The 24,149-nt window shown below is 28.1% G+C and overlaps 2 protein-coding genes across 2 annotated transcripts in view; both read left to right on the top strand.

Annotated features, from left to right (window-relative positions):
* The window catches only part of LOC111625635 (E3 ubiquitin-protein ligase UBR4-like), a gene marked incomplete at its 3' end in the record, with an annotated part of 184,449 nt that overhangs the window by 135,642 nt on the left and 24,658 nt on the right, over positions 1 to 24,149 (top strand). Inside the window, exons 52-60 of the mRNA XM_023368838.1 lie at positions 1,628 to 1,899; positions 9,649 to 9,856; positions 11,074 to 11,408; positions 12,046 to 12,234; positions 13,978 to 14,292; positions 16,037 to 18,451; positions 20,791 to 21,317; positions 23,288 to 23,460; positions 23,542 to 23,846. Of these exons, the coding sequence (XP_023224606.1) occupies positions 1,628 to 1,899; positions 9,649 to 9,856; positions 11,074 to 11,408; positions 12,046 to 12,234; positions 13,978 to 14,292; positions 16,037 to 18,451; positions 20,791 to 21,317; positions 23,288 to 23,460; positions 23,542 to 23,846 (4,739 nt within the window). The remainder of the gene's footprint in view (positions 1 to 1,627; positions 1,900 to 9,648; positions 9,857 to 11,073; positions 11,409 to 12,045; positions 12,235 to 13,977; positions 14,293 to 16,036; positions 18,452 to 20,790; positions 21,318 to 23,287; positions 23,461 to 23,541; positions 23,847 to 24,149) is intronic.
* LOC111625631 (E3 ubiquitin-protein ligase UBR4-like) lies at positions 4,770 to 8,628 on the top strand. The gene is made up of 2 exons (XM_023368835.1): positions 4,770 to 5,009; positions 7,827 to 8,628. Exons 1-2 carry the CDS (start codon positions 4,824 to 4,826, stop codon positions 8,061 to 8,063), a joined length of 423 nt encoding a protein of 140 aa, XP_023224603.1. The 5' UTR covers positions 4,770 to 4,823; the 3' UTR covers positions 8,064 to 8,628.

Genomic DNA, 24,149 nt, shown 5'->3' on the forward strand with positions numbered 1-24,149 from the left:
TTCTGCATAACCAGAAGATATATCTGACATTATCTAGCATCATCTCCAGCTGCAAAATTCATAAAAGGTTAGAGTCAAGCATTACCCCAACATATTTGACTGAAGAAAAAATTGAACTCTGTGAGGGCACAGAAAAATTCCTCAAAGTCCTTCTGTGAGTAAAATGAACAATAACCATTTTGTCAGAACTGATGCTTAAGCTGTTAAACTAGCAGCAGCTCTGCACATTACATAGGCATCTTTGAAGAAAGTCTTGATAGTGTTAGGAAATTTCCCAACACAAAGCAGAACAATATTGTCTGCATATCCTGAGTGTACAACCTAAAGCTAATTAAAATCCCTTGAGACCACCCATAACAAGATACCACAGCAAAGATGAGAGAACATGAAGGCAGCCTTTCATGACAGATATACTTGGGGAAATTTCAAAAAACAAGATCACTACATAATGATGACAAAGCATAAAGTCAATCCAGCAAATAGTTTTGGAATTTGAATGCCAAAGAATTTAAAGCATATTCTCTCATGCTTTTAACATGACAATTTATTGTTTATATTTAAAAAAACTTTGTTTTAGTTAAATTATTCTTTGAAATTGATAATTTAAAATTATCAATTTATTGAACTCATAAATGTATATATTAAAATAATAAATACAGTAAAACCTCTAAATCTCAAATTTGAAGGAAGCAAAAAATGACCATGTATTATTTTACATGTGGAGCTATATAGAAAATGAAAAACATTTTTATTTGGACACAAAGTACAAAGCAGTAGAATAAGGGATACAGTTCTGTGGTATATTTAAGTCCATGATATTTATTTGAATCATTATTGGAACAATATATGAAGCTGTAATAATAATTATAATAATTTAAATAAATATCATGAATTTAGGTTTATCACAAAATTATCTCTCTATGAAACATTGAATTTATTCAAAAATTAAATTTTGCATAATACATTATATAAATTGTTCAGAGTAAAAAATGGATTGCAAACAGATTTTTATTAATGTAAAAGACTTTGCAAGTTCATAAAGTACCAAAGACAAAATTCAAGTTGGCTGCCATGAACAAAGAACTTTGCTCTAAATTGAAATGTGAATCATGAGAAAATCAGTATTTTCTGATGGAAAAAAAAGTGAATAGATTTTTGCTACTGTAGTGTCCTTTGTCAGTTGTGACATAAAAAACCACTAATATTCCCAATGAATGGAGAACATAACTTCTAAATCACTCGATGATACTACAGAAAAGCTATATTTAGCAAATTTTCTGGTAAATTTGAAAATATATCATTGGCTTGCTTATTCAACTATATTAAGCAGTTTTACCAGGCAATACACCAAAAGGATTTGTCAAGCTTAATAAAAACTTAGGTAGGTCAGCACCTGTTGAGTTTGACTTAAAGGGGACAACATTGAGATGTGTGAAATTTTGTTTGATATTAGGAGTAGATGTACTGTACATTATTATTATTATATAGTGTTTGCTGGGACCAACAATTCAGTTCAACTTAAGGAGCGATTTGAGATTAGAGCTTAAAACTCTTTATATATTTTAATTACTACTAGTTATTTTTTTATAAATTTCCATTATCTTATATAAACTAATATTTATTCTAGATCAAACAATGGTTGAAAATGGAAATATAGATACAGGTGATATTTCAAACTTGCCCCCTGTCCATGGTTCTAATCCAGGACATCATCAGACACACAATACATCTCACCATTCTCTTGGCAGTCCACAAAGATCAGCTGGATCAGATGGAACAGGAAGTGGACATTTCATGATTCAGTTAGCCGATGCATTTTGGCGTCTTCACGGATTACAACCCAAAAACATTGCATTAGCCCCAGTCTCTCGCCATGGTTTAGTTCATGTGGAAGCAACAGTAAGTATTTAACAGTAGTATTAAAAATAATAATAATTAATTTAAACTCCATTCTTTATTATATTTTTTGTGTACTTGTTTGTTCAGAATCATAAAAGTCAATTATCCTAAACTTCTGTAGATCATTTATGTATAGTGGTATAACTATGCAACAATATCTTATCACTGAGTACATCTCTACAAAATGTACAGTACAGCATGTCCAAAAAGTTTTGAAGTTTCAAACTGTCACATCTCTCTAATAATTCCTTGCAATGTTATATAAGACAGGTACTAAATTTAAGAGCAATTCTTAGTTTCTTTTTAACATTCTGTTTGTTGTAAATAGGGAAGGGGAATGATTGCATGCACAACTAGCCAAGATACCACAGCTATCTTGATATGTTGGAACTGTATGCAATAACATAAATTATGGGTGAAAGTGTCATTTTCAGCAAGATGGTGTTCCTCTGAAGTCTTCCAACATTATTTAGGAGTTCCTTGAGACATTTCTACAGTAATAGATGGGAAGGGGAAGATGGAAGGCATAGCCACCATACTCTTTCAACTTCTTCTTATTGGATTTTTACTTTTGTAATTATATCAAGCAAATCATTTACAGTGTGTGCATTAACCTATTCCCTGGTATTCTCAATATATCTTGAGTCAAAACATAATGACCTTGACCCATGAACCTGAGATATCTCATTTCTGCGTCAGGACATTTTTGACACTAGAATTTGCTAGTCAGCATAATTTTTATATTAAAACTAACTTCCAAAATATCATTTTTTTTTAAATTTTTACATTTATTAATATGTCTATTTTGTTTGTGCAAAATAAAAAAATAATTTTGGACAATACAATAGCCATGATTATTTTTTTTCTAAAACGTGGAATTTTCATTAGTCTTAACATCAACAAAAATTCAACATGGGATAAGTTAATGATATTAAACACTTGAAACAACAGATCATGGAATCTACCTTATTTATCATACCTAATGTTTTTTGTTTTGTTGTGGGAAGAAACTGAATACTGCCTGGGTATCTGCAGGGCAATCATTAGAGCACACATCAAACTTTATTAAACGTATGAATAAAAACTTTGACAGTTTCTCTTTAATTTGGTTCATATTTAATGTCTGTATTGTGTTTGTTTACAAAATTGTAACAGTTTGAAATGCATTATGACTGTATATTACATGTCATTAACCATAACAAAATTTTATACTATTACAGCTTTGATTAGCTCTTTATATAAATAAACACTAATTTTTGAATAAATTATTTATATATAAAAGTTTACAAATTTGANTACATTCATTAATTAATAAACATCAAGCTTAAGAATGGAAAACAATTGGAAAATCCATAATCAATCTTTTGAAAGAAAATGAAAACTTTCCATTTATATGTGGATATGCATGCTTTTATTGTGTATTACATAATATCAATAAATTTGTAATCTTATTTTGAATAAAGTTATTATTGCAACACTGTCCTCAAAGAAATTACAGTTAATTCCTTTTTATTCAGCCAAAGAAATATAGTCATGAGTTAACTGATTTTTGAATTCATTCACTTAAGCCCCAAATATCTAGACTGACTTGTCTTGAAAAATCAATTTTTAAAACTCAAAACAGCATTAAACTTAGCATGATCAAGTATTTTTATTCAGAATTGTGCAAATTGCATTTGAAAATTTAACATATTAAGGCATCACCTGTGAATCATAATAAAAACAAAATTATGAAAATTTTTCCATAATTATAAATGAGAAAGCCATTTTATCATTATAAGTAAACATACTAAATATTAAAAATAATTTTATATAATATTTTTCAATTAAAGTATAATTTTGTTTACATTTTAATTGTTTTGCTGACACTTACAGGTAAATATTTTTGCAACTGCTGGCCTTGATTTGAAACTTGATAGTGTGATAATTCAATCAATGTTAACGTGCATATAATTAAAATTTTTAAAAAGCAGACAAATTTATGAAACAAAAAATTTATGGAATTACCAAAAAAATTAAAATTAATTTAAATTTGATTAAGTTTTGTGTGAAACAGCACTAAAACAATTTCTATAGTTATGTTGCAAAAAAAAAGAATTGCAATTAAAAAAGTTGTAATTAAGGGTTATTTTAACCATTAATATACTTAAATCAGGCCTGGCCAACGCACGACCCATCACATTAAATTGTGTGGCATGCTAAGCAACATTATATATCTATTAAAACTTTCATTTTCCATTTTGTGTATACCAAAACAATTAAATAAATGAAAATTTGCATGTTTCATTGTTATAATGTGCAAGTGCAAGTATGAACTCTTGGTATAACAATGTAATCTTATTCATTTTGTATTTGTTTTACTTTTTTAAAAGCATGTTTACCTAAATTGTGGCCCATTGTAATGTTACGCGTGATTAAAGTGGCCTGCAAAACAATTTGGGTTGTCCAGGCCTGACTTAAATAATAATTCTGAATCAGTTTGGCTAGGACAAACTAGTTAAGCATAAAGTATTTAGGTCAAACTAGATTGTCCTAGGCTAAACTAGTATATCCTGACACGCGTAGGATAAACTAGTTTGGCCTGAAATTGGGTTTGGCCGGTAACATATATACTATAATTTTGAAACTGTTATAATACCAATATAACAAATGCATTTAGTTTGAATTGTTTGTATTTCTCATCTGGTGTTACCTCAATTAAAATTGACAGTTTGTAAATATTAATTATTCATGGCATGTTGCTTTTAAGTTATTTTGCTTAATGCATTATTCTGATTTTCTGAACATTTGAGTTTTTAAATTTCTCAGGTTTATGTTGACATTTTAAAATATATTATATACATAAATGATTAGCCAAGAAAATTCAAATAGTAATAATTTGCTATAATTCATGAAATTTTTATTTTAGATTAGTAGGAAGTAGTATGGAATTATTAGATGGATGCTTTTCTGTAAGAGCATTGACAGAAGAGAAGGATAATTTAAAGACTGCAGCTCTTGAAATGGCTACTCAAATGTTGACCCTTCCTACGCCTCCTGCAGTACATCAGCATGTGAAAGCATTACTTGCTGTTCTTCATAATAATAGGACTGCATATAGTAACCATAAAGTAAGTACAGTAATTAAAATTATGTAATTTTTATATAAGTCTAATTCTAAGAACATAGTTTATTTAGAAAAGCTGATTATATTCTATAAGCTTTACATATATTTTTTTCACTTTTTTAAATTTATTAATAAACTTTAACTTTATATATAACTATTTAATAAAAATTTAACTTACTGTGTTTCATTCTTAAAACAAATTTTTCTCTGAGATTGCTTAAAAAAACTGTTTATTTTGTAATTTTAAATTATTTTTAATGTTTATTCATAAAATACAAACATTTTTCTTTTCATAAATATTTAAATGAATTTTCTTTCAAAAAATTTATTTTAGAAAAAAGTTATCTTCAACTTACATTAAAAAAAATAAAAAAAAAAAAAATAATAATAATAATAATAATTCAGATTAGTGATGGGACAATACCAAAATTTCTCTGGATTCCAGTTCTGCCAAAAACTCCCAATTCCAATATGATTCCTGATTCCAGTTCTTTTGAATACTTTCTAAAATTTATTTTAATTTATAAAAATTAACAATTTACATTGCAAGCATGGTACATTCATTAATTAATAAACATCAAGCTTAAGAATGGAAAACAATTGGAAAATCCATAATCAATCTTTTGAAAGAAAATGAAAACTTTCCATTTATATGTGGATATGCATGCTTTTATTGTGTATTACATAATATCAATAAATTTGTAATCTTATTTTGAATAAAGTTATTATTGCAACACTGTCCTCAAAGAAATTACAGTTAATTCCTTTTTATTCAGCCAAAGAAATATAGTCATGAGTTAACTGATTTTTGAATTCATTCACTTAAGCCCCAAATATCTAGACTGACTTGTCTTGAAAAATCAATTTTTAAAACTCAAAACAGCATTAAACTTAGCATGATCAAGTATTTTTATTCAGAATTGTGCAAATTGCATTTGAAAATTTAACATATTAAGGCATCACCTGTGAATCATAATAAAAACAAAATTATGAAAATTTTTCCATAATTATAAATGAGAAAGCCATTTTATCATTATAAGTAAACATACTAAATATTAAAAATAATTTTATATAATATTTTTCAATTAAAGTATAATTTTGTTTACATTTTAATTGTTTTGCTGACACTTACAGGTAAATATTTTTGCAACTGCTGGCCTTGATTTGAAACTTGATAGTGTGATAATTCAATCAATGTTAACGTGCATATAATTAAAATTTTTAAAAAGCAGACAAATTTATGAAACAAAAAATTTATGGAATTACCAAAAAAATTAAAATTAATTTAAATTTGATTAAGTTTTGTGTGAAACAGCACTAAAACAATTTCTATAGTTATGTTGCAAAAAAAAAGAATTGCAATTAAAAAAGTTGTAATTAAGGGTTAAAAAATGCAGGCAAAATTAAATAAATAAAAATTATTAAAAATAATAATTAAAACTCTGGTCTTTATACTGAAACCAAAAGTAAAATCAAATTAATTAAAATTAAAATCAAACAATGTTTTTAAAAACCATTTAAAAATTTGTTTTGAAATATTCAAATTTTAAAAATTTGTTATTTGTGTAGTGATGACAGAACATTTTGCTTTTAATATATATATTAAAAGCAAAATGTAATATATATATATATATGAATACAGATTGTTAGTGAAGCCAGTCCAATGCTGGCCAGATGGCAACCCAAGTCATATCTCCCCTAAAATGGGGACAGGACAATTAGTACCAGCTAAGTGCAATCTCTCATTGCTCTGACTTCACAAAAGAAAACTCTGCCGTGACAAACATCATCTCACATATGGGGCATCACACATGGGCTTTATCAACATGAAAGTTTCCAATAAACTAATATTTGATTGTTAATATTGTAATTTTAAAAAATTTAATCTTTGACTGAAACAAATAATTCCTTTTCTTGTTAAATGTGGAAGAATCATTTTTAAGAATCAGGAATCCAGACAAGATTTTCTCGGTTCTGATACCCAGAAAATGTCCAATTTTTCTGATTCTGATTAATCGTCCCATCACTATTTCAGATACATCGAAACATGTAAGCAATGTTTTTAAAAACCATTTAAAAAGTTGTTTTGAAATATTCAAATTTTAATTTTAAAAAAGCCAAACTGAAGAGGGACTTTTGGTCATTTCAGACCAAAGGTCCCTCTTCAGTTGGCTTTTTTCTATTGGTCCAAAATGCATCTTGGCAAATATAATATAAAATAGTAATTTAAAAAGGCTGTCTACATATAATAAGCTTAACATGAAATTATTAAGACTGTAATTGTAAATTTTAATTAATAATAAAGCCTAATATTTTATGGGCTAAACACAACAAAAAGAAGGAATAACAAATTTGAAGATTTATAAACTAACCAAAAATGTTTCTTTTGATTTCATATTTGCTGTTGAAATATGAAGGTATTCTACTGATGCATTACCATCTCTACTATAAAATTACTCATTGTATATTATGTAATTAATGAAATATTCATTACTCGTTGGTTGATAATTCAAGTATTTTAAGCAATTTAATTTTATGAGTTTAATTCATTAATATTTATATTGCTAATATCTGAAAAAACTTTAGACATTTTATTGGTGTTTAAAACTCTTAATATAATTTTTTCCATTGCTAACTCTACAAGTAAATGATTTTTTCCATCTTATCTTTTATGAAAACAAATGGTAAACTAATGAATCAATTTATTTTTATATATTGTATAGAAGTAAAATCTTTTCTATAATATAAAATGGACTTTAGATATTCATAAGTTTTTAAAATGGCATGTATATAGATCAAATCATACTTTTACTTTGTTTAGGATCAAGCTCTTTTGAATTATGTATTACAATGTCTTAATTGTGAAGGAAAACCTTCTGAAGAAATGGATGGTGAAGCCTTTTATCGCTTGATCTCAATAGCTAGAGGTGTTGCTGTTTCTCGTCCATCAAATTTAGTCAGATTTGCAGAATCACAGGATCAAACATTAGTAGATGAAACTAGTGAAGGAGGTAAAATATATTTTAAAACATTTAAAATAATATATCAAAATTTTTAATTCAGATAACTCTCTTACTTTATTCTAATTCATTTAGTTTTAATAATAAATTTTTTACTGAGATTCACTTTAACAGGAATTTGAACCAATATCATTATAAAAATTTTCATAAAATAGAAAACAATAATAATTTAAAATAGTGCAGACACACTAAATAATAGCTAGCATCTTAATATTCAGCTTGAAACACTATAGGAAATTTGCATAATGCAAAAAATAAGTCTTCCACAAATGCCAGTCTCCATGCCAGTATTAGTTTTGGATCCATCTGTGTACCAGACTAAATCCTGTGGATGAAAGGTCACCCTACCCCTAATTCCAGTCAAAGAAACTAGGAAAGTAGACCAAATAATGCTTGTCAAATTTAAACCAAGGTAACATTTTGTCAGAATTAATAAAGATGTCTTCCTTCAAAATGTCTCTCAGTAGAGACAATTGATCAAAAGAGCATGCTCTGAAAGTAAGCTGACCATTACACTTCAGCCTGTAAAGGATCCTTCTTTCTTCTGTGTGTGAATAGGTAAAGGAAGAAAGGTTTAATACAACCTCGAGAACTACCTAGGATTATAAACATGACCCTGGGTAGTTATCCCATATAGTAGGCATATAGTATGCTGCAAACTTTGCAAGTTTATTTGACAGTTCTTTCAAAGTATCTTAGGCCACCAAATTAAGGCAGCATAGGCAATTTTAGGTCAAACTATCATAAAATAAATCCAAAGTAGGACATGTGGTTGCAGACATCAAAATTTACCAAGAGTAGTTCTGCATAACCAGAAGATATATCTGACATTATCTAGCATCATCTCCAGCTGCAAAATTCATAAAAGGTTAGAGTCAAGCATTACCCCAACATATTTGACTGAAGAAAAAATTGAACTCTGTGAGGGCACAGAAAAATTCCTCAAAGTCCTTCTGTGAGTAAAATGAACAATAACCATTTTGTCAGAACTGATGCTTAAGCTGTTAAACTAGCAGCAGCTCTGCACATTACATAGGCATCTTTGAAGAAAGTCTTGATAGTGTTAGGAAATTTCCCAACACAAAGCAGAACAATATTGTCTGCATATCCTGAGTGTACAACCTAAAGCTAATTAAAATCCCTTGAGACCACCCATAACAAGATACCACAGCAAAGATGAGAGAACATGAAGGCAGCCTTTCATGACAGATATACTTGGGGAAATTTCAAAAAACAAGATCACTACATAATGATGACAAAGCATAAAGTCAATCCAGCAAATAGTTTTGGAATTTGAATGCCAAAGAATTTAAAGCATATTCTCTCATGCTTTTAACATGACAATTTATTGTTTATATTTAAAAAAACTTTGTTTTAGTTAAATTATTCTTTGAAATTGATAATTTAAAATTATCAATTTATTGAACTCATAAATGTATATATTAAAATAATAAATACAGTAAAACCTCTAAATCTCAAATTTGAAGGAAGCAAAAAATGACCATGTATTATTTTACATGTGGAGCTATATAGAAAATGAAAAACATTTTTATTTGGACACAAAGTACAAAGNATTTGAATTGATATCTTAGTCTTTAATAAGTATAAATTATTTATTTTTAGGTTCATGCCCTCGTTGAAGTATTCCATGCCTTTACAGCTTGTGATTTAGAAAATGTATCTTTGGCTGCAAAGCTGTATGTCAAATTATTACTTTGTGAAGATATTAATGCCAGCTTTGCTGCCAAGCAGGCCTTGATTAGAGTTTTACGTCCACGTCTACGACGTAGAAAAGTATATATTCCTTCACCACCTCATTGTAGCACTCCTGGTAAGCTTTGCTCTCAGTAAATGAATATTTTAGAATTTTAATTACTTCACACTGCTTTATTTAAGGAAACCAAATTCTTTAAAAATGTTTTTAACTTCTTTCAAGCCATTATCAGTTCCAACTGTTGCTTTGTTTAAACTTCTTGAAGAATAAAATACATCAGTACATTTGTTATAGAATGTTGTTTAAATAACATTTTACATCTTTTTGTTATTACATTCTTCATCTAAACAACAAATAACTAAAAACACTAAATTTCTTTTTATTTATTATGATACTATATTATATTAATTAAAAAATGTTGAAATATCAAGTAAAATATTTGGAGCAAATTTATTTATTTATTTTGTTGTTTAAATTGTTTTAAATAATTTTATGCTCAATATACTTCATAGGCATTCATTTGTGTTAGTAATATAATCCATACCCCCTTCAAATTGTCTCATAAACATGATAGTGAATTTATCACAAAATTATTTTGACTTTAAAATTTATTTTGTGCCAAACAATATTAAATATCAGCTTGTATTAATAAATTTCATTAATAAAAAATTTGTTTTTGTAGCTTTGAAATTTAAATCTAAAGAAATATGTGATGATAAACTTTTTTTCTTCTTCTTATGTGGATCTAACTTCCATAATTCTCAAATCAAACTAATAAATTATGTAAAACAAATAGTTGATTAGTATTTATATTATATTTGATGATTTAGAGAAATTTAAACTTTATTTTAATTTATTAATGATGATAAATCTCATTAAATATAGGCATTTTAATAAATAGTTCTAAGTTTTGTTGATGAATGTATTGATGAAATTTTATTACAAGCCTGTAATATAAATTATCATTTGAACACAATAACAAATTTTTTCATGTTTTGATAAATTTGAAGAATGTATAAGAAACTGAATATAAATCTTTTGAATGAAATTCATTTTAATAATTCATGTTCTTTATAAATCTACAATATAGATTTTTTATTGTTTAGTTTTGTTAGATTTATAATCTAAGTTATAAACAACTAATTTATATTAGAGTAAAATATTTGAAAGCTTACACTATTTTATAAGAACATTGAATCAGGCTTGGGAAAAACATTTTGTACACTTTCATAAGTTTTAAAAGTTTTAAATTTGATTATGATAAAAATTAAATATCAAATTTTCAAAATTTATATTTTAATATGAGATATTCATGCAAATTATACATTTTATAGGTGAAAGTCATGATGTTGAAAGCAGTGATTCTAAGTTACTTTCTCATCCTCAACCTCAATCAGTACATTCGCATGTCTCAAATTCTACACCAATACAAGTACCAATATCATCAGATTCTCAACATCATGATTCTACAATGCAAGAAGATGGAGAATCTCAGTTTGAAATGGTAGAAGGACTTGAACCAGTAGTTTTATTACCTGCTGAAGGTGCTGCTGCAGCAGCAAATTTAGAAGCATTAATATCTGGACAGGCTGGATTTCCACTTCTTGATATTCCTCCTGATGCTGACGATGAAACAATGGTAGAACTTGCAATTGCCCTAAGTCTACAGGTAATAATATATAATTTTTCTGAGAAGATACTGAAACTTTAGATCATTTTAATTTTTATTTTATTCTAGTTTAATATATTATTTTCAAGAATAAAATTAGAAGTATTCATTCTCAGAACTAAATTACATTTATGTATATATTTAAATTCTTCTTTATTTTTATTTGATTCTTATTTATTTTGTTATTTCTTGATGATGGTTATTGGTGAGCCACAATGTCAATAAAGACAAAGTTTGAATCCATACATATTATGCATGTATATATATTTTGTTAATTGGATATTTCTATTGCCTAATTTAAAAGTTGGTTGATAATAAAGTAGCTAAAAATTGCATTTTTGATAACTTTACTGAACCAAATAAATTTATTTAATTTTATATTTCTGTAGCTGTATGAAGTATATCAGCTTGATTGTTTAAATAAATTATCATCATTTTTTTAAATGCCAAATTCTTTACAGTAAAATGATCTTTTATATATTTATATTTTGTTTTGTAAATACAAAATGCAGATTGAAATATGACTTACCCTAGATTTTTATTTTAATATTTAATAAATTTCAATAATTTTTATGAAAATTATAACTGTATTTAGTTGATTTAATTTGTGTTTTAACTTGTTTATACATTGTTATAGGATCAACCAGAAAGAAGTGATAGTTTGGGATTGCAGGGTCTGTCACTAAGTTCACAGGGTTCACAGCATGCATCTTCACTTGAAGGTGGACATTATTCTGATACAACAGCCTCTGCTGGAGCAAGTGATGATGAAGGAAGTACTGCTGCTACAGATGGATCAACACTTCGTACATCTCCAGCAGAACAGGTAAGATTTAATAAATATTTTAAAATATAATAATAAATTTAAAATACCAATTCTTAAAAATATTTAAACTGAAACAGTAATGAATTATACTGTGATTTGCAGAAGTTCAAAGTTACGTATTGTCATATCTTACTTATTGTACTTTGTTCTCTGATAAGCATGCTAGTGTGTCTAGAATGCTGTTTGGATGATATGTAGAGTGTACAAGTACAATCATTGCTTTATTAAACTCAAATACTTAATTTATTGTTAGGATTGGTGAAAGATTGTAATTGTTTTCAGGATTGAGTAAACAAAATGCATTGTCTTAGTTTTTTTGCATTTGAATTTCACACTTTTATAAATGTTTACTGTAGTTGACACTAAAACTGGCCCATATCATCAAAACGTGATAATGTTTGATTGTCTTATTATTATTATGTTGGTTTAGTGAGCTATACTTGGTTGTCACCAGTTTCTGTGTACTACATTAGTCCAGAATCAAGGCTTAGCAACCAAAAAAAGACAAAAATTAAATAAGTGTGTCATTGTATTATTATGACAGTTTTGCTTCTTTCATTTTCATGGTATATTATTTTTATTCATATTTTGTAACTTTATTAATTACGTTTTTATTTAAATATTGCACATGTATACTTATAAAATATTTTTGTTAAAATACTGTGTGTTAGCTGTACTGAACATTATAATTCAATTGTGCATGTGGAAGATGTAGAAATATGTCTTATAAGGCTAAGCAAACTGCTTGATTATTTATCAAGCTATATTAAAACTAATTTAATAATTAGAAATAAAGTAATTTGGCTAGAGGTAGGTGGTCAGGTCACCATCTCATAACAAATTTAATAATTGGAAATAAATTAAATTTTAATTTAAGTTTAGAATATTCTGGGAAAAATGATTTGCAGGTTTTGCAGACTTGCATCTGCAAAACCTCCTTACCATGCAAATGTATTGCCAGTTACATTACCTTGACCTTCATCAGATCTTTGCTTCCAGAGCAATTAATTAATTAATTTAGATATAATCATAAATGACTAATATGGTTAGTCAGGTCATAGTACTCAAACCTAAGTTTTCAGTACTAAAATCATTTTTTAAGAGAACTTATGTTTTTATTCAGTATTAAAATGAATATAAATAAATAAATTTTAGCATAGAAAAAGTTATAATCAGCGGATTCATTTCTTTAGCATTCTTTTCATTTTTCCTTTCAAGTAATAATATTTTCATTGTTTAATTGATTTTAAGAATGAACTTTATTAGGAACTAAACATTTAAAGAAGACTATTTAAAAATGTTTGTCATAAAAGCTTTGAAGATTGAATTTGTTGTTAATCTGTTGAAGCTAGATTTGTTTTATTTCAAATATATTTGAGATTATTGTAATTTTTCATCTTTTCTTAAAGCACTAAATTATGAAGTCAATTTAAAAAAAATATATTTGGAATTAATTGAACAGATTATTTTCTAGAATTTACAAAATTTGATTAATGATTAAAATAATTGATAAAATTTTTTGTGTAAATTTTAAATTTAAAGGATTACAAAAGTATTTATTTGTTAAATTATTTTGTAATTTACATTCAAAACTTGAATGCATTTATTAACTTCTTCATTTTAATGTAAATTAAAATGTAGACTTTTTTTTGACGTTTAATATATAAAAATAGACTATTTGAGTATATATTAGCTTTAACATTTTTTTGTTCTGTTATGTAAATCTGAAATAAATTTTTTCAGGGTGGCAGTGCTGGTTCTGAAAGTGGCGGTAGTGGAGTTGATTCTATTATGGGAGAGCATAATGTAAGTGGCAGAAGTAGTGCATATGGTGATACAGTTCCAGAAAGTACTACTACCGGAGCTCGTTCAGAGACAAGTTCAGTTGGTGTTCCAAGCACATCATTACCACAAGAAGGAGAAGGTTTAGAGTTGGAAGCTGATGTGGATACTAGCTTTCGATTGCACACTCTTCGTCTTATCTTACTTGAGAAATTGCTTCAGTATTTGCCTGAATTAAGAGATGTAGGAGGAGTCCGAGCAATTCCATTTATGCAGGTTGTTATTTCTATATATATATCCGTATAATGTATAATTAATTAAAATAATGCATATATAATATTTATACACAGCAACACCTCAGTTTAACAATTTAATGTAGGACAAAAATTTTTTCCAAAAGGAATAACTATAGAATCTTTTCATTATTTGGCAGTAGACCACACTTAAAAGAGATTGTATCAATAAGTCAATGAATCGATTAGACTAAATTACTTGATGTGTATAATTATAATATTTTACTTGTGTTTATACATTATAGCAACATTTTAATATACTTGCAATCTATAAGTTCATTTAAAATATATTCATTTTAATGGACTCTCAGCAATAGTGGACATCCCTTCTTTCAGTTAGTTTGTTAAATTGAGGGTTTACTGTATATTCAAGTGTTCTTATCAATAAAAATTTTATTTTTATAGAATTTTAAATCATGCACTATGATTATGAAAATTTTAATTTATAAGAACTGAAACAAATAAATTGAAATTTTCAATGTATTTGTGAAATAATATAACAGTTAGTTTATTCTGTTATATAATTGTAATGGACTTTCAGATGCAGATGGGTATAGTTTAGACTAAAAGCACTTAACAAACTTATACACTGGTAAAGTGGTGTTGGTTTTTTTATATAGACAATGATAACTAAAAGTCAAATACAGTGGTATCTCAGTATACGTCTGCTTTAGAGTATGTCCAATTCAGAATATGTTCTGTTTGGATGAAACAAATTTTGCTCAGTGTACAATTTTTGTACAGTATACGACTTAATTCAGTTATACACGTCATCTATGAACAAGTAGCACTATTGGTGTACTAGGACAGACTAGACGTTTGTAGTGCCATGGTTTATAACTTTGTTAAATTTCTTCTGATTTTAATTTGTAAGTAAAATTTTATTATTTTTATTAATCATGAATTGCAAAAAGGCAAATGAAAAGCAACAGAAAACTAAAAAAATGACTAGAATCGCAATGGAACTGAAAAAAAAAAAATTGTTGAGAAATATGAAGGTGGCATGTGTGTTTGAGATTTAACTGTTGCATATCATATTCTGAGAACAACAATATTGACAATCATGAAAAATAAATACATTATTAATCTGCTAACGTTGCGAAAGGGGTTAAATCAATTTCAGAGATTGAAGACATTAGATCATTTTGAGAAATTGCTTTTGCTTTGGAAAACAGTGTGCTGGCGACAGCGTATCAGAAGCAATTATTTGCGAGAAAGCTAAAAAGATACATACTGATCTCATGAAAAATCAAGCAGGAACTAGCCACAAAAGTAAGGTGTTTAAAGCCAGCCATTTTTTTTACATGAGAACAGATTAATCATTTTTACATTACTTCTTATGGGAAAGGTTGGTTTGGTATACGTCCTATTCAGTATAAGTCCAAACATCAGGAACAGATTAAGGTCGTATACCGAGGTTCCACTGTATTATTATTAACTGTAATTGTAACTTCAGTATAAAATAGCGTGGAAGAATCTGACATAATTTTTTTCCCTTTAATGTTTGCCATTCGATAAATATTCTAATCCCAATAAACATTATTTAAAGTTGTCAGTTAATATATCAAAATTTATTCATTTGTATTTGTAACATGCACAAGTTGTTAGAATAACAATGCATGTTAATTTTTAACATTTAACTATTTTTATTTTATATATAATTCTTATATTAAATAAATTATTTAAATAATAAAAAATTAATTTATAATAATCTTAATTTATTTCAGGTTATATTGATGTTAAGTTCAGACCTTGTTGGTGAAGAAGAAAGAGATAGAGCTGCTCTTGACAATCTTCTTACTGCTATAATAACTGAATTGGACATTGGCAACAAAGACGTATCAAAAATTGCAGAACGTACGCCTAGCCGTGAAGTACAATTAATAATCATGCGTCTTTTAAGTATTATGATGTCTAGAGTAAAAGGAGGCATTAAAACATCAATTGGAGAATCATCTACATTCTGTAGTTCATCAACAGCTCTAGCTCTTTTAAACTGTAATGCTATTGATTATTGTCTCCAGATATTAAAAGTTCTATTAGATTATTGGAAACAGCTACAAGCAGATGATAAATCTGCAAGTATAACAGGAAATTTGCTAAAACCACATCCTTCATCACCGCCTCCTGATATGTCACCATTCTTTTTAAGACAGTATGTTAAAGGTCATGCAAGTGATGTATTTGAAGCTTATCCACAACTTCTAACTGATATGGTGTTAAGACTGCCTTATCAAATAAAAAAAATAGTGAGTAGTCATCCATCTTCACCATCAGTTGTATTTAATCAGGCTTGGTATTCCTATTTGTGTGAATACATGATGATGCAGCAAACACCTTTTGTTCGAAGGCAAGTTCGTAAACTATTACTTTTCATCTGTGGATCTAAAGATAAATATCGCCAATTAAGAGATTTTCATGCACTGGAATCACATATGAAGGATGTAAAAATAATATGTCATCAAGGAGGTTTTGATGGACATGGCTGGATGAATAATACAATTAGTTTGCCTTATGATTCACTTATTTCAATGATTGAACATTTAAAGGCTTGTACAGAAATAGCCACATCCCGCACTTGTAACTGGCAGAAATTCTGCCAAAAAGATGAAAGTATTCTTTCTTTTCTAATCCATGTTAGTTTTTTACTTGATGAAGGAGTTTCACCAATAATTTTGCAACTTCTACAATGTGCATTATGTGGTATGAAAGCTTTTCCTCAGAATCAAACAGCAGGGACAACAACTCCTCAAGCTACAAGTTCACCTGCTAAACAGAAAAAGGAGCGAGAGAAACAAGATATTGAAGATGACAATGACGATAATCCCAAATATGATACAGCTCAGTGTGTTGTATTGGCTCAACAAGTAAATAAATTTGTAGATAAAAAATTAATGAGCCAATTTATAAGATCATTCCTATTAGAATCCAATTCTACATCAGTACGATGGCAAGCACATTCTCTTGTTTTTCATCTTTATAAAAATTCAAATACAAATCAGCAGGAAAATTTATTGGATTTGCTTTGGAAATTATGGCCACAGCTTCCTGCATATGGCCGTAAAGCAGTTCAGTTCGTCGATTTGTTAGGTTATTTTACTTTAAGAATACCACAAATTGAGAAAAAAGAAAAAGAGTATATTGAGAAGGCTTTAGATGTCTTACAACAACAAAATCAATTGTTAATGAATCATCCAAATTCCAATATATATAATTCTTTGCAAGGTCTTGTCGAATTTGATGGATTTTATTTAGAAAGTGAGCCATGTCTAGTATGTAATAATCCTGAAGTACCATATACAAATATTAAATTATCTGCTATTAAAGTAGACTCTAGATTTACAACAACAACTCAAATTGTAAAATTAATTGGTAGTCATACAATTTCAAAAATTACATTGAGAATTGGAGATATCAAAAGGAATAAAATGGTTCATACATTAAATATTTATTACAATAATCGTTCTGTTCAATCTGTTGTTGAGTTAAAAAATAAGCCGTCTATTTGGCACAAAGCAAAAAAGTGTACTCTTGCAGCAGGACAAACTGAATTAAAAATTGAATTTCCATTACCTATTATAGCATGTAATTTGATGATAGAATATGCAGATTTCTATGAAAATATTCAGGCGTCTTCTGAAACATTACAATGTCCACGATGCAGTGCTTCTGTTCCATCCAATCCAGGTGTCTGTGGTAACTGTGGTGAAAATGTATTTCAGTGTCATAAATGTCGAGCAATCAATTATGATGAAAAAGATCCTTTCTTATGCAATTCCTGTGGGTTCTGCAAATATGCAAAATTTGATTACACTCTTACAGCTAAACCTTGCTGTGCAGTTGATCCTATTGAAAACGAAGATGACCGTAAGAAAGCAATTACAACTATTAATAATTTATTAGAAAAAGCTGATCACGTATATAAGCAATTAATTGCTAATAAGCCAGCCTTGGAACTTTTGTTACTAAAAATCTATGAGCATGGATTATTAGATCGAGGAGCTGATGATGGTACTGGTGCAACATCAGCTGGGCCAACTGTTGGATCATCAAGTGTTAATAGAGCAATTCAGCAATTAGCTCAACGTTACTGTAGTGATTGTAAAGCTTCATTTGATGAACTAAGCAAAATTGTACAAAAGGTATTAATTTTGATATTTTTAATCTTTATAATAATGTGTCTTACATACATTTTATTGTAAAATTACTTTATCTTTTATATTAACTGTTTTTTTATAATACAGAAAGTTTCATAATTTTCAATTCATATCTTGCAAGAAGTTCATATAGTATTAGACTAATTATCTGGCAAGCTGGGGACCAGATTTTCAGACTTTTGAATTTTCTGAAATATTTACTTAAAATGTAAAATAAACAACAAAGTTAAGAATAAAACTATATCTAACAGATACAAATTAATATACTTTTTAGCAGGATTTGTTTGATTATTATTCATCTTCTTAAAATATAGAATATCCATGTATAATGTAATATTTAGGATGAAAATTAAAGAACATAATGGAATTGGCATCATGCAACATGTACACCATGGAAACCAAAACAAAGCAGTTGTGCTACAGCCTGCCAAGTTTAAAAATAGCCAATTTCTGGTAATTCCAGATCTCTGGAAGCCAGATAATTGATCAATTACTATATGACATTTAGAAAAATTCATTATTTAATTTGTAAACAAAATTATTATAATTTAAATAGAATAGCTAATCATATCAGATTAGGTAAAAATATACATTTATATATAATAAATATGTGATTATTTCTTTTCTTTATATTCATTGTGTAAGGAATCAAACTGATGGTGATATTTTTACTTTCTATTACTTTTCTTTCAAAATATTTAAAATTTCTCATTTACAATTTTTCTTTCTAAGACATTTCTATAATAAAATTTCTAATTTGTTGTTTAAAAATATGAGACTAGTTTTAGAGTATGTCAACTCCAAGGAAACGACAAGTAGAAATATACAATTGCAGAAATAAGTTAAAGAAGCCAAAATTTTATTAGATTAAATATATTTTTGGGACAGAGAAAACCCAAAAAATGTGTAATCTGATAAAATGTTGGCTCTTTTACTCATTTTAGCAATTGTATATTTTAATTTTTTTAAATGTGTGAGATGATGAACAATAACAACAAAATATAAACGTTGATTAATTATCAAAATCCATCAAAATTGACCTGAGCATAAGTAAAGAAAAAGAAAAATGAAACTGTTATTATGAACAGAAGGGTTTAGGCGATGAGTGTTTGAATGTCATGTTACAATGGCAATTTGCTAGCCACTTCAAGGGGTAAAAAAATGTTTTCAGTATTCTTGCATTTATAATGTCATTTATGATCTAAGCAACTAATAAAAATCAAAATAGTGATTTGTCTATTTTTTGATTATCAAGCAGGTGTAATTTTTTGAACATTTTTGCTTTTTTCAATAAATGATTTATTAAAAATTACTTTAGCCATCACAAAGCTATTAAGATCATAAATTCGAGAAAACCAAATATCTTCCTACACTTTAAAGTAGTCAGCAAATCACTTTCATAACATGATCTTTGATCTTTCACCAAATAAATGCTGTTGTCATAACCTTAAAACTTTATTTTTCATTACTACTGTGCTACAGTTCTTGTCAAATGAATGAATAACTTTGGAAAAGTTTATGGTTTCTTGGTACCATAAGCTTAAGACAGAAATTTAATAACATTAATATGTATGATGATAAATTGTGATTGACAACCAGATTACTCTTCTCTAACAATTAATGAATATTGTTTGGCTTTTCACGAATTGCCTTCTCCTTTTTATTGTAAGCCAGTCTTTATTTGACACCTATGGTCAAAATTCTTAATCTGAAAGATTATTTGAACCGATACTTTGTTTTAGTTTTAAAATATTTTGTACATAATTATTTATTTCAGAACTTTGTGTTTTTGTAAGATAGATTATGGATGACGGTGTCTGTTATTTAGTGTACCACTATTTAGAAGTGACTATAACAGATGTCTTATTTGAAGAGTCTGGGGATTGTAAAAATGTCCATTAAGTAGAGGTGTTTGCTATTTGGGAGTGCCCATTAATGGAGGTTTCACTATTTTTGTGTGTATACAGACTCTGCCTGTAAAGACTACCATTCGTGAGGTTTAAAAGGACAAAATATGAAGATATTTGTTGTTTCTTCTAATTTGTGACTATTTTTATATTTTATTATCCAGACTATTGTATTTATTATTGTTAATTATTGAAATTAATTGTAAACATTAATATGTTAAAAAAAATTAAAACTCTTTTGAAATATTAAATGAATTTAAAATTTAACTAATGAAAAATTCAAGTGTTTATTTCACTAAGATCATCTTGTTAAATTATTGTTAAATGAAAACTTTATTATAAATAAAGTTAATTATCTATTAAAAGTCATTATGATTAAAAATATTTATTACTAATTATAACAAATGAATATTTTAGGTTTTGGCTTCTCAGAAAGAGTTGGTAGATTACGAACGACGACAAAGAGAAGCTCGAGTTAAAGCATCAACGCCTTCGCTTAATTCAGATAATGTTATACACATGGGAGTAAAATCTATAACTGATGAAATTGGAGGATCTAGTAATTTGAGAGTTGCACCAGGAAAATGCTATGGATGTGCTAGTGCTGCTGTAGATCATTGTATTACTTTACTTCGTGCTTTGGCCACAAGTGTTCGTTACAGACATATTTTATGTAACCAAGGTCTCATTAATGAATTAGTTGCATATAATTTACGTCATGGAACAGTACAAGTTAGACATGAAGTTAGACAGCTTTTATGTTTATTGACACGTGATAATCCACGAGCTACTGCAGATTTAAATAGTTTATTGATGGAAAAAATAATTACTGCTTTGAAAAGTCATATGACTAGTCCAGATCTTGCATCTGCTGTAAGACATGAAGTTGCTCTTTTAGCTAGTAGTTTACAGAAAGAAGATTCCTGTTGGGAACAAAGATTGAGGTATATTGAACTTTAAATAATAATTTTATAAATCAAAATACAGTAGATCCCCCTATAAAAGCGTTTCCTATAGTTATGATTCCTATAAAAATTGTGGCATTATCCGTAAACAACGGTAAAAATAACTCCTATAATACGTAAAACGTCATCGGGCAGCCGAACTACTTTCCCGCCGTCCGTAGCGCCACGCTACGGACGTTTAGGCGGATAAATTGAGTTTAGTATCGTCTGTTCATATAATTATATATAAATTAGGTACTGTACATATAATTATATATTAATTATATATAAATTAGGTACTGTATATATAATTATATATTAACTTAATTTATTGTAACTTTATTATAATTAAATATATATTTTTCGCCGTCTAGCGTCACGCTACGGCGAGTTAGGCGACCTATCGTCTGTCCAGTACTGTAATTTTATACATTTCTTGTGAAAGAAACATTTCTTATTTAACGGCCATAAAAATTATTTATATTAAGGATGTCTCCAAAGGTCAACGAAGTTTTCGCAGAAAAATAATATCAGAAATCGCGGCCGCGGTTTGATGCGCTGTTCCGCGACGAAACCAAGCTTTAGCAACGGGCGTAGTCGAACGGTACACACTCGGTAAGCAATCCTACAATTTTTTGTTTATAACGTAGTTTATACGGATTATTTTCAAAAAAATATACGTATTTTGGAAATGTTGAGTCAAATTAGTCTAGAATCGATTAATTTTATGAAAGAAAACCTTTCAAACAGCCGTAGTCCATAAACTATGATTCCTACAAAATTGATTCATAAAGAACGGAACGTATCTACCGTCTTATAGGGGGATCTACTGTAGTATATTTTTTTTAAACATTTTGTTAGATAAACACTTATAAAATTAAAATACTATAATTAGTTTTTAATATTACTTTTATAATTTTAACATAAAAAGTATGGAAAAATATGTTTTGAGTGTTTTCAAAATTTCATAAATAGATCATAAGAAATATAAGTATGCAAATAATCAAAAATGTAATTCAGACATTAAAGCTAGGTTCACATTTAGGTACAAACCACTACAAAGTGGATACGGATTGTCAGTCTATGCCCTTTAGTCAAGTGTTCTACCAGTTCATTAGGAGTTGAGAATATCTCAACTTTTGCTGAACTTTGGTTTATTAAACCAATCAAATTTTAACAACTAGGGTTTGTTTAATTTCTGTTTGACAGTATGCAGCCCCAAAATGATTCATCATGTAACCAGTACACTATACACTTGTCCCTGATGCTTTGCATGTAAGCTTCTCCTCACAATCTACTATGGCACATTTATTTTGGAGAACACTGTATAATTACTGAATTCTATCATTTTTCAAATTAATATTTCAATTTCTTTTAAATTATATACATCATAACGAGTAAAATTAGATTTTTGAACCTGAACAGTTTAGGAATGGGTTAGTTCAATGATTGCCCTTCAGTCATCACAGATGATAAACATCTCTGTTATGGGTTTCATTTTCATGTATCATATATCAGACTAGAGACATGAACATCCACAGAAAATTTTCCAGGGGAGAAAAGCTTGAAGACAAATAATTATATGATTTACATCAATAAATTTTTTATTTTATTATTTTATTTTTTTGGGGTTTTACAAGTAGATTATGGAATACAGTATTGCATCAATACAAAAGAAGAGATAAAACATCCCACAAATGAGGGTGTAAGTTTACATATCTCAATTACTTTTACAATTATAATTTGTAGAACTTTTGTACTCAATTCTGAGGGAAAGTGCTCAGTTTACCTTCTTTGCAAATGCCCTTGTCCATGGGGCACCATCATAGTTCAGCAAGTCCAGTCTACAATTTTGCGTTACCAACCAACTATTTTTTATTATTATTATTAATTTAAATATTTAATTTACTTTCTGTATCAATTTTAAAAATTCTTATTAATTTTGTTAATAAAAATGATAATTTTTTTAGATGTGTTATGCAGTTGTTTTTATTGGGAGTTAATAGCAGAAGTCCAGTTGTTATGGAGAGTATTACATTACCTTGTCTTAAAATTCTGCAAATGTTAATTAGACCAGAACCACCTATAAGTAAAAAGCATAAAGAAAAAACTACTGATTCACTTTCAACAGTTCAAGCAACTGGTAAATATAATAATGATTTAATATTTCTAATATTTATTGGAAAATGTATTTAAATTTTTGTTTTTTGTTTTTTATTTAAAGGTATGTCAGTAGGTGTGGATTTATCAAAATGGCTTGCGGGTGATTCTAAACATTCTTATCGAGCTTGGAAACAGCATGCTCCAGCTAAATTAGCAGAAAGCACTCCAATTAGTAAATTAAAGAAAGAAGAAGTTCGTACTCTTTACTTAATGGAAAAATTTGGAAAAAGATGGCAGGAAAAGACAAATCGTCGTGCCATGCAGTTAAAACTTTTACAGTCAAACTGGCTTCGCAGTGTAATGTTTAACCCTTCATCTCAAGCAGCTAGGACTATGGCTTGCTCTGTGATAGAGGCTTTATGTCAGGTAAATATTATAAATTGGTGTTTTCAGATTAAATTATGTAAAAGTTCTTATGGAGATGTAATGGGTTTTACAAGAGATTGTTAGTAGAAACTGGTTATTATTTGTTGTCTTATTTGAATGGTTAATTTACATTTTGAAAATTGAGACACAGTAGATTCAAATATCATGTGTTGAGAGAAGTCTCAGTCAGAGGTCCTTCTCTCCACTATGAATGACTCTTACAGTTTGTCAGAAAGGTACCTTACAATCCAAATTTTAATCCTTTTTACACATATATATAGGTTGCATCAAGAAATAAGTTCA

The sequence above is a fragment of the Centruroides sculpturatus genome, unplaced genomic scaffold (assembly GCF_000671375.1).
Source record: "Centruroides sculpturatus isolate CEXI.00-Female unplaced genomic scaffold, Cexi_2.0 scaffold356, whole genome shotgun sequence".
NCBI lineage: Eukaryota > Metazoa > Arthropoda > Arachnida > Scorpiones > Buthidae > Centruroides > Centruroides sculpturatus.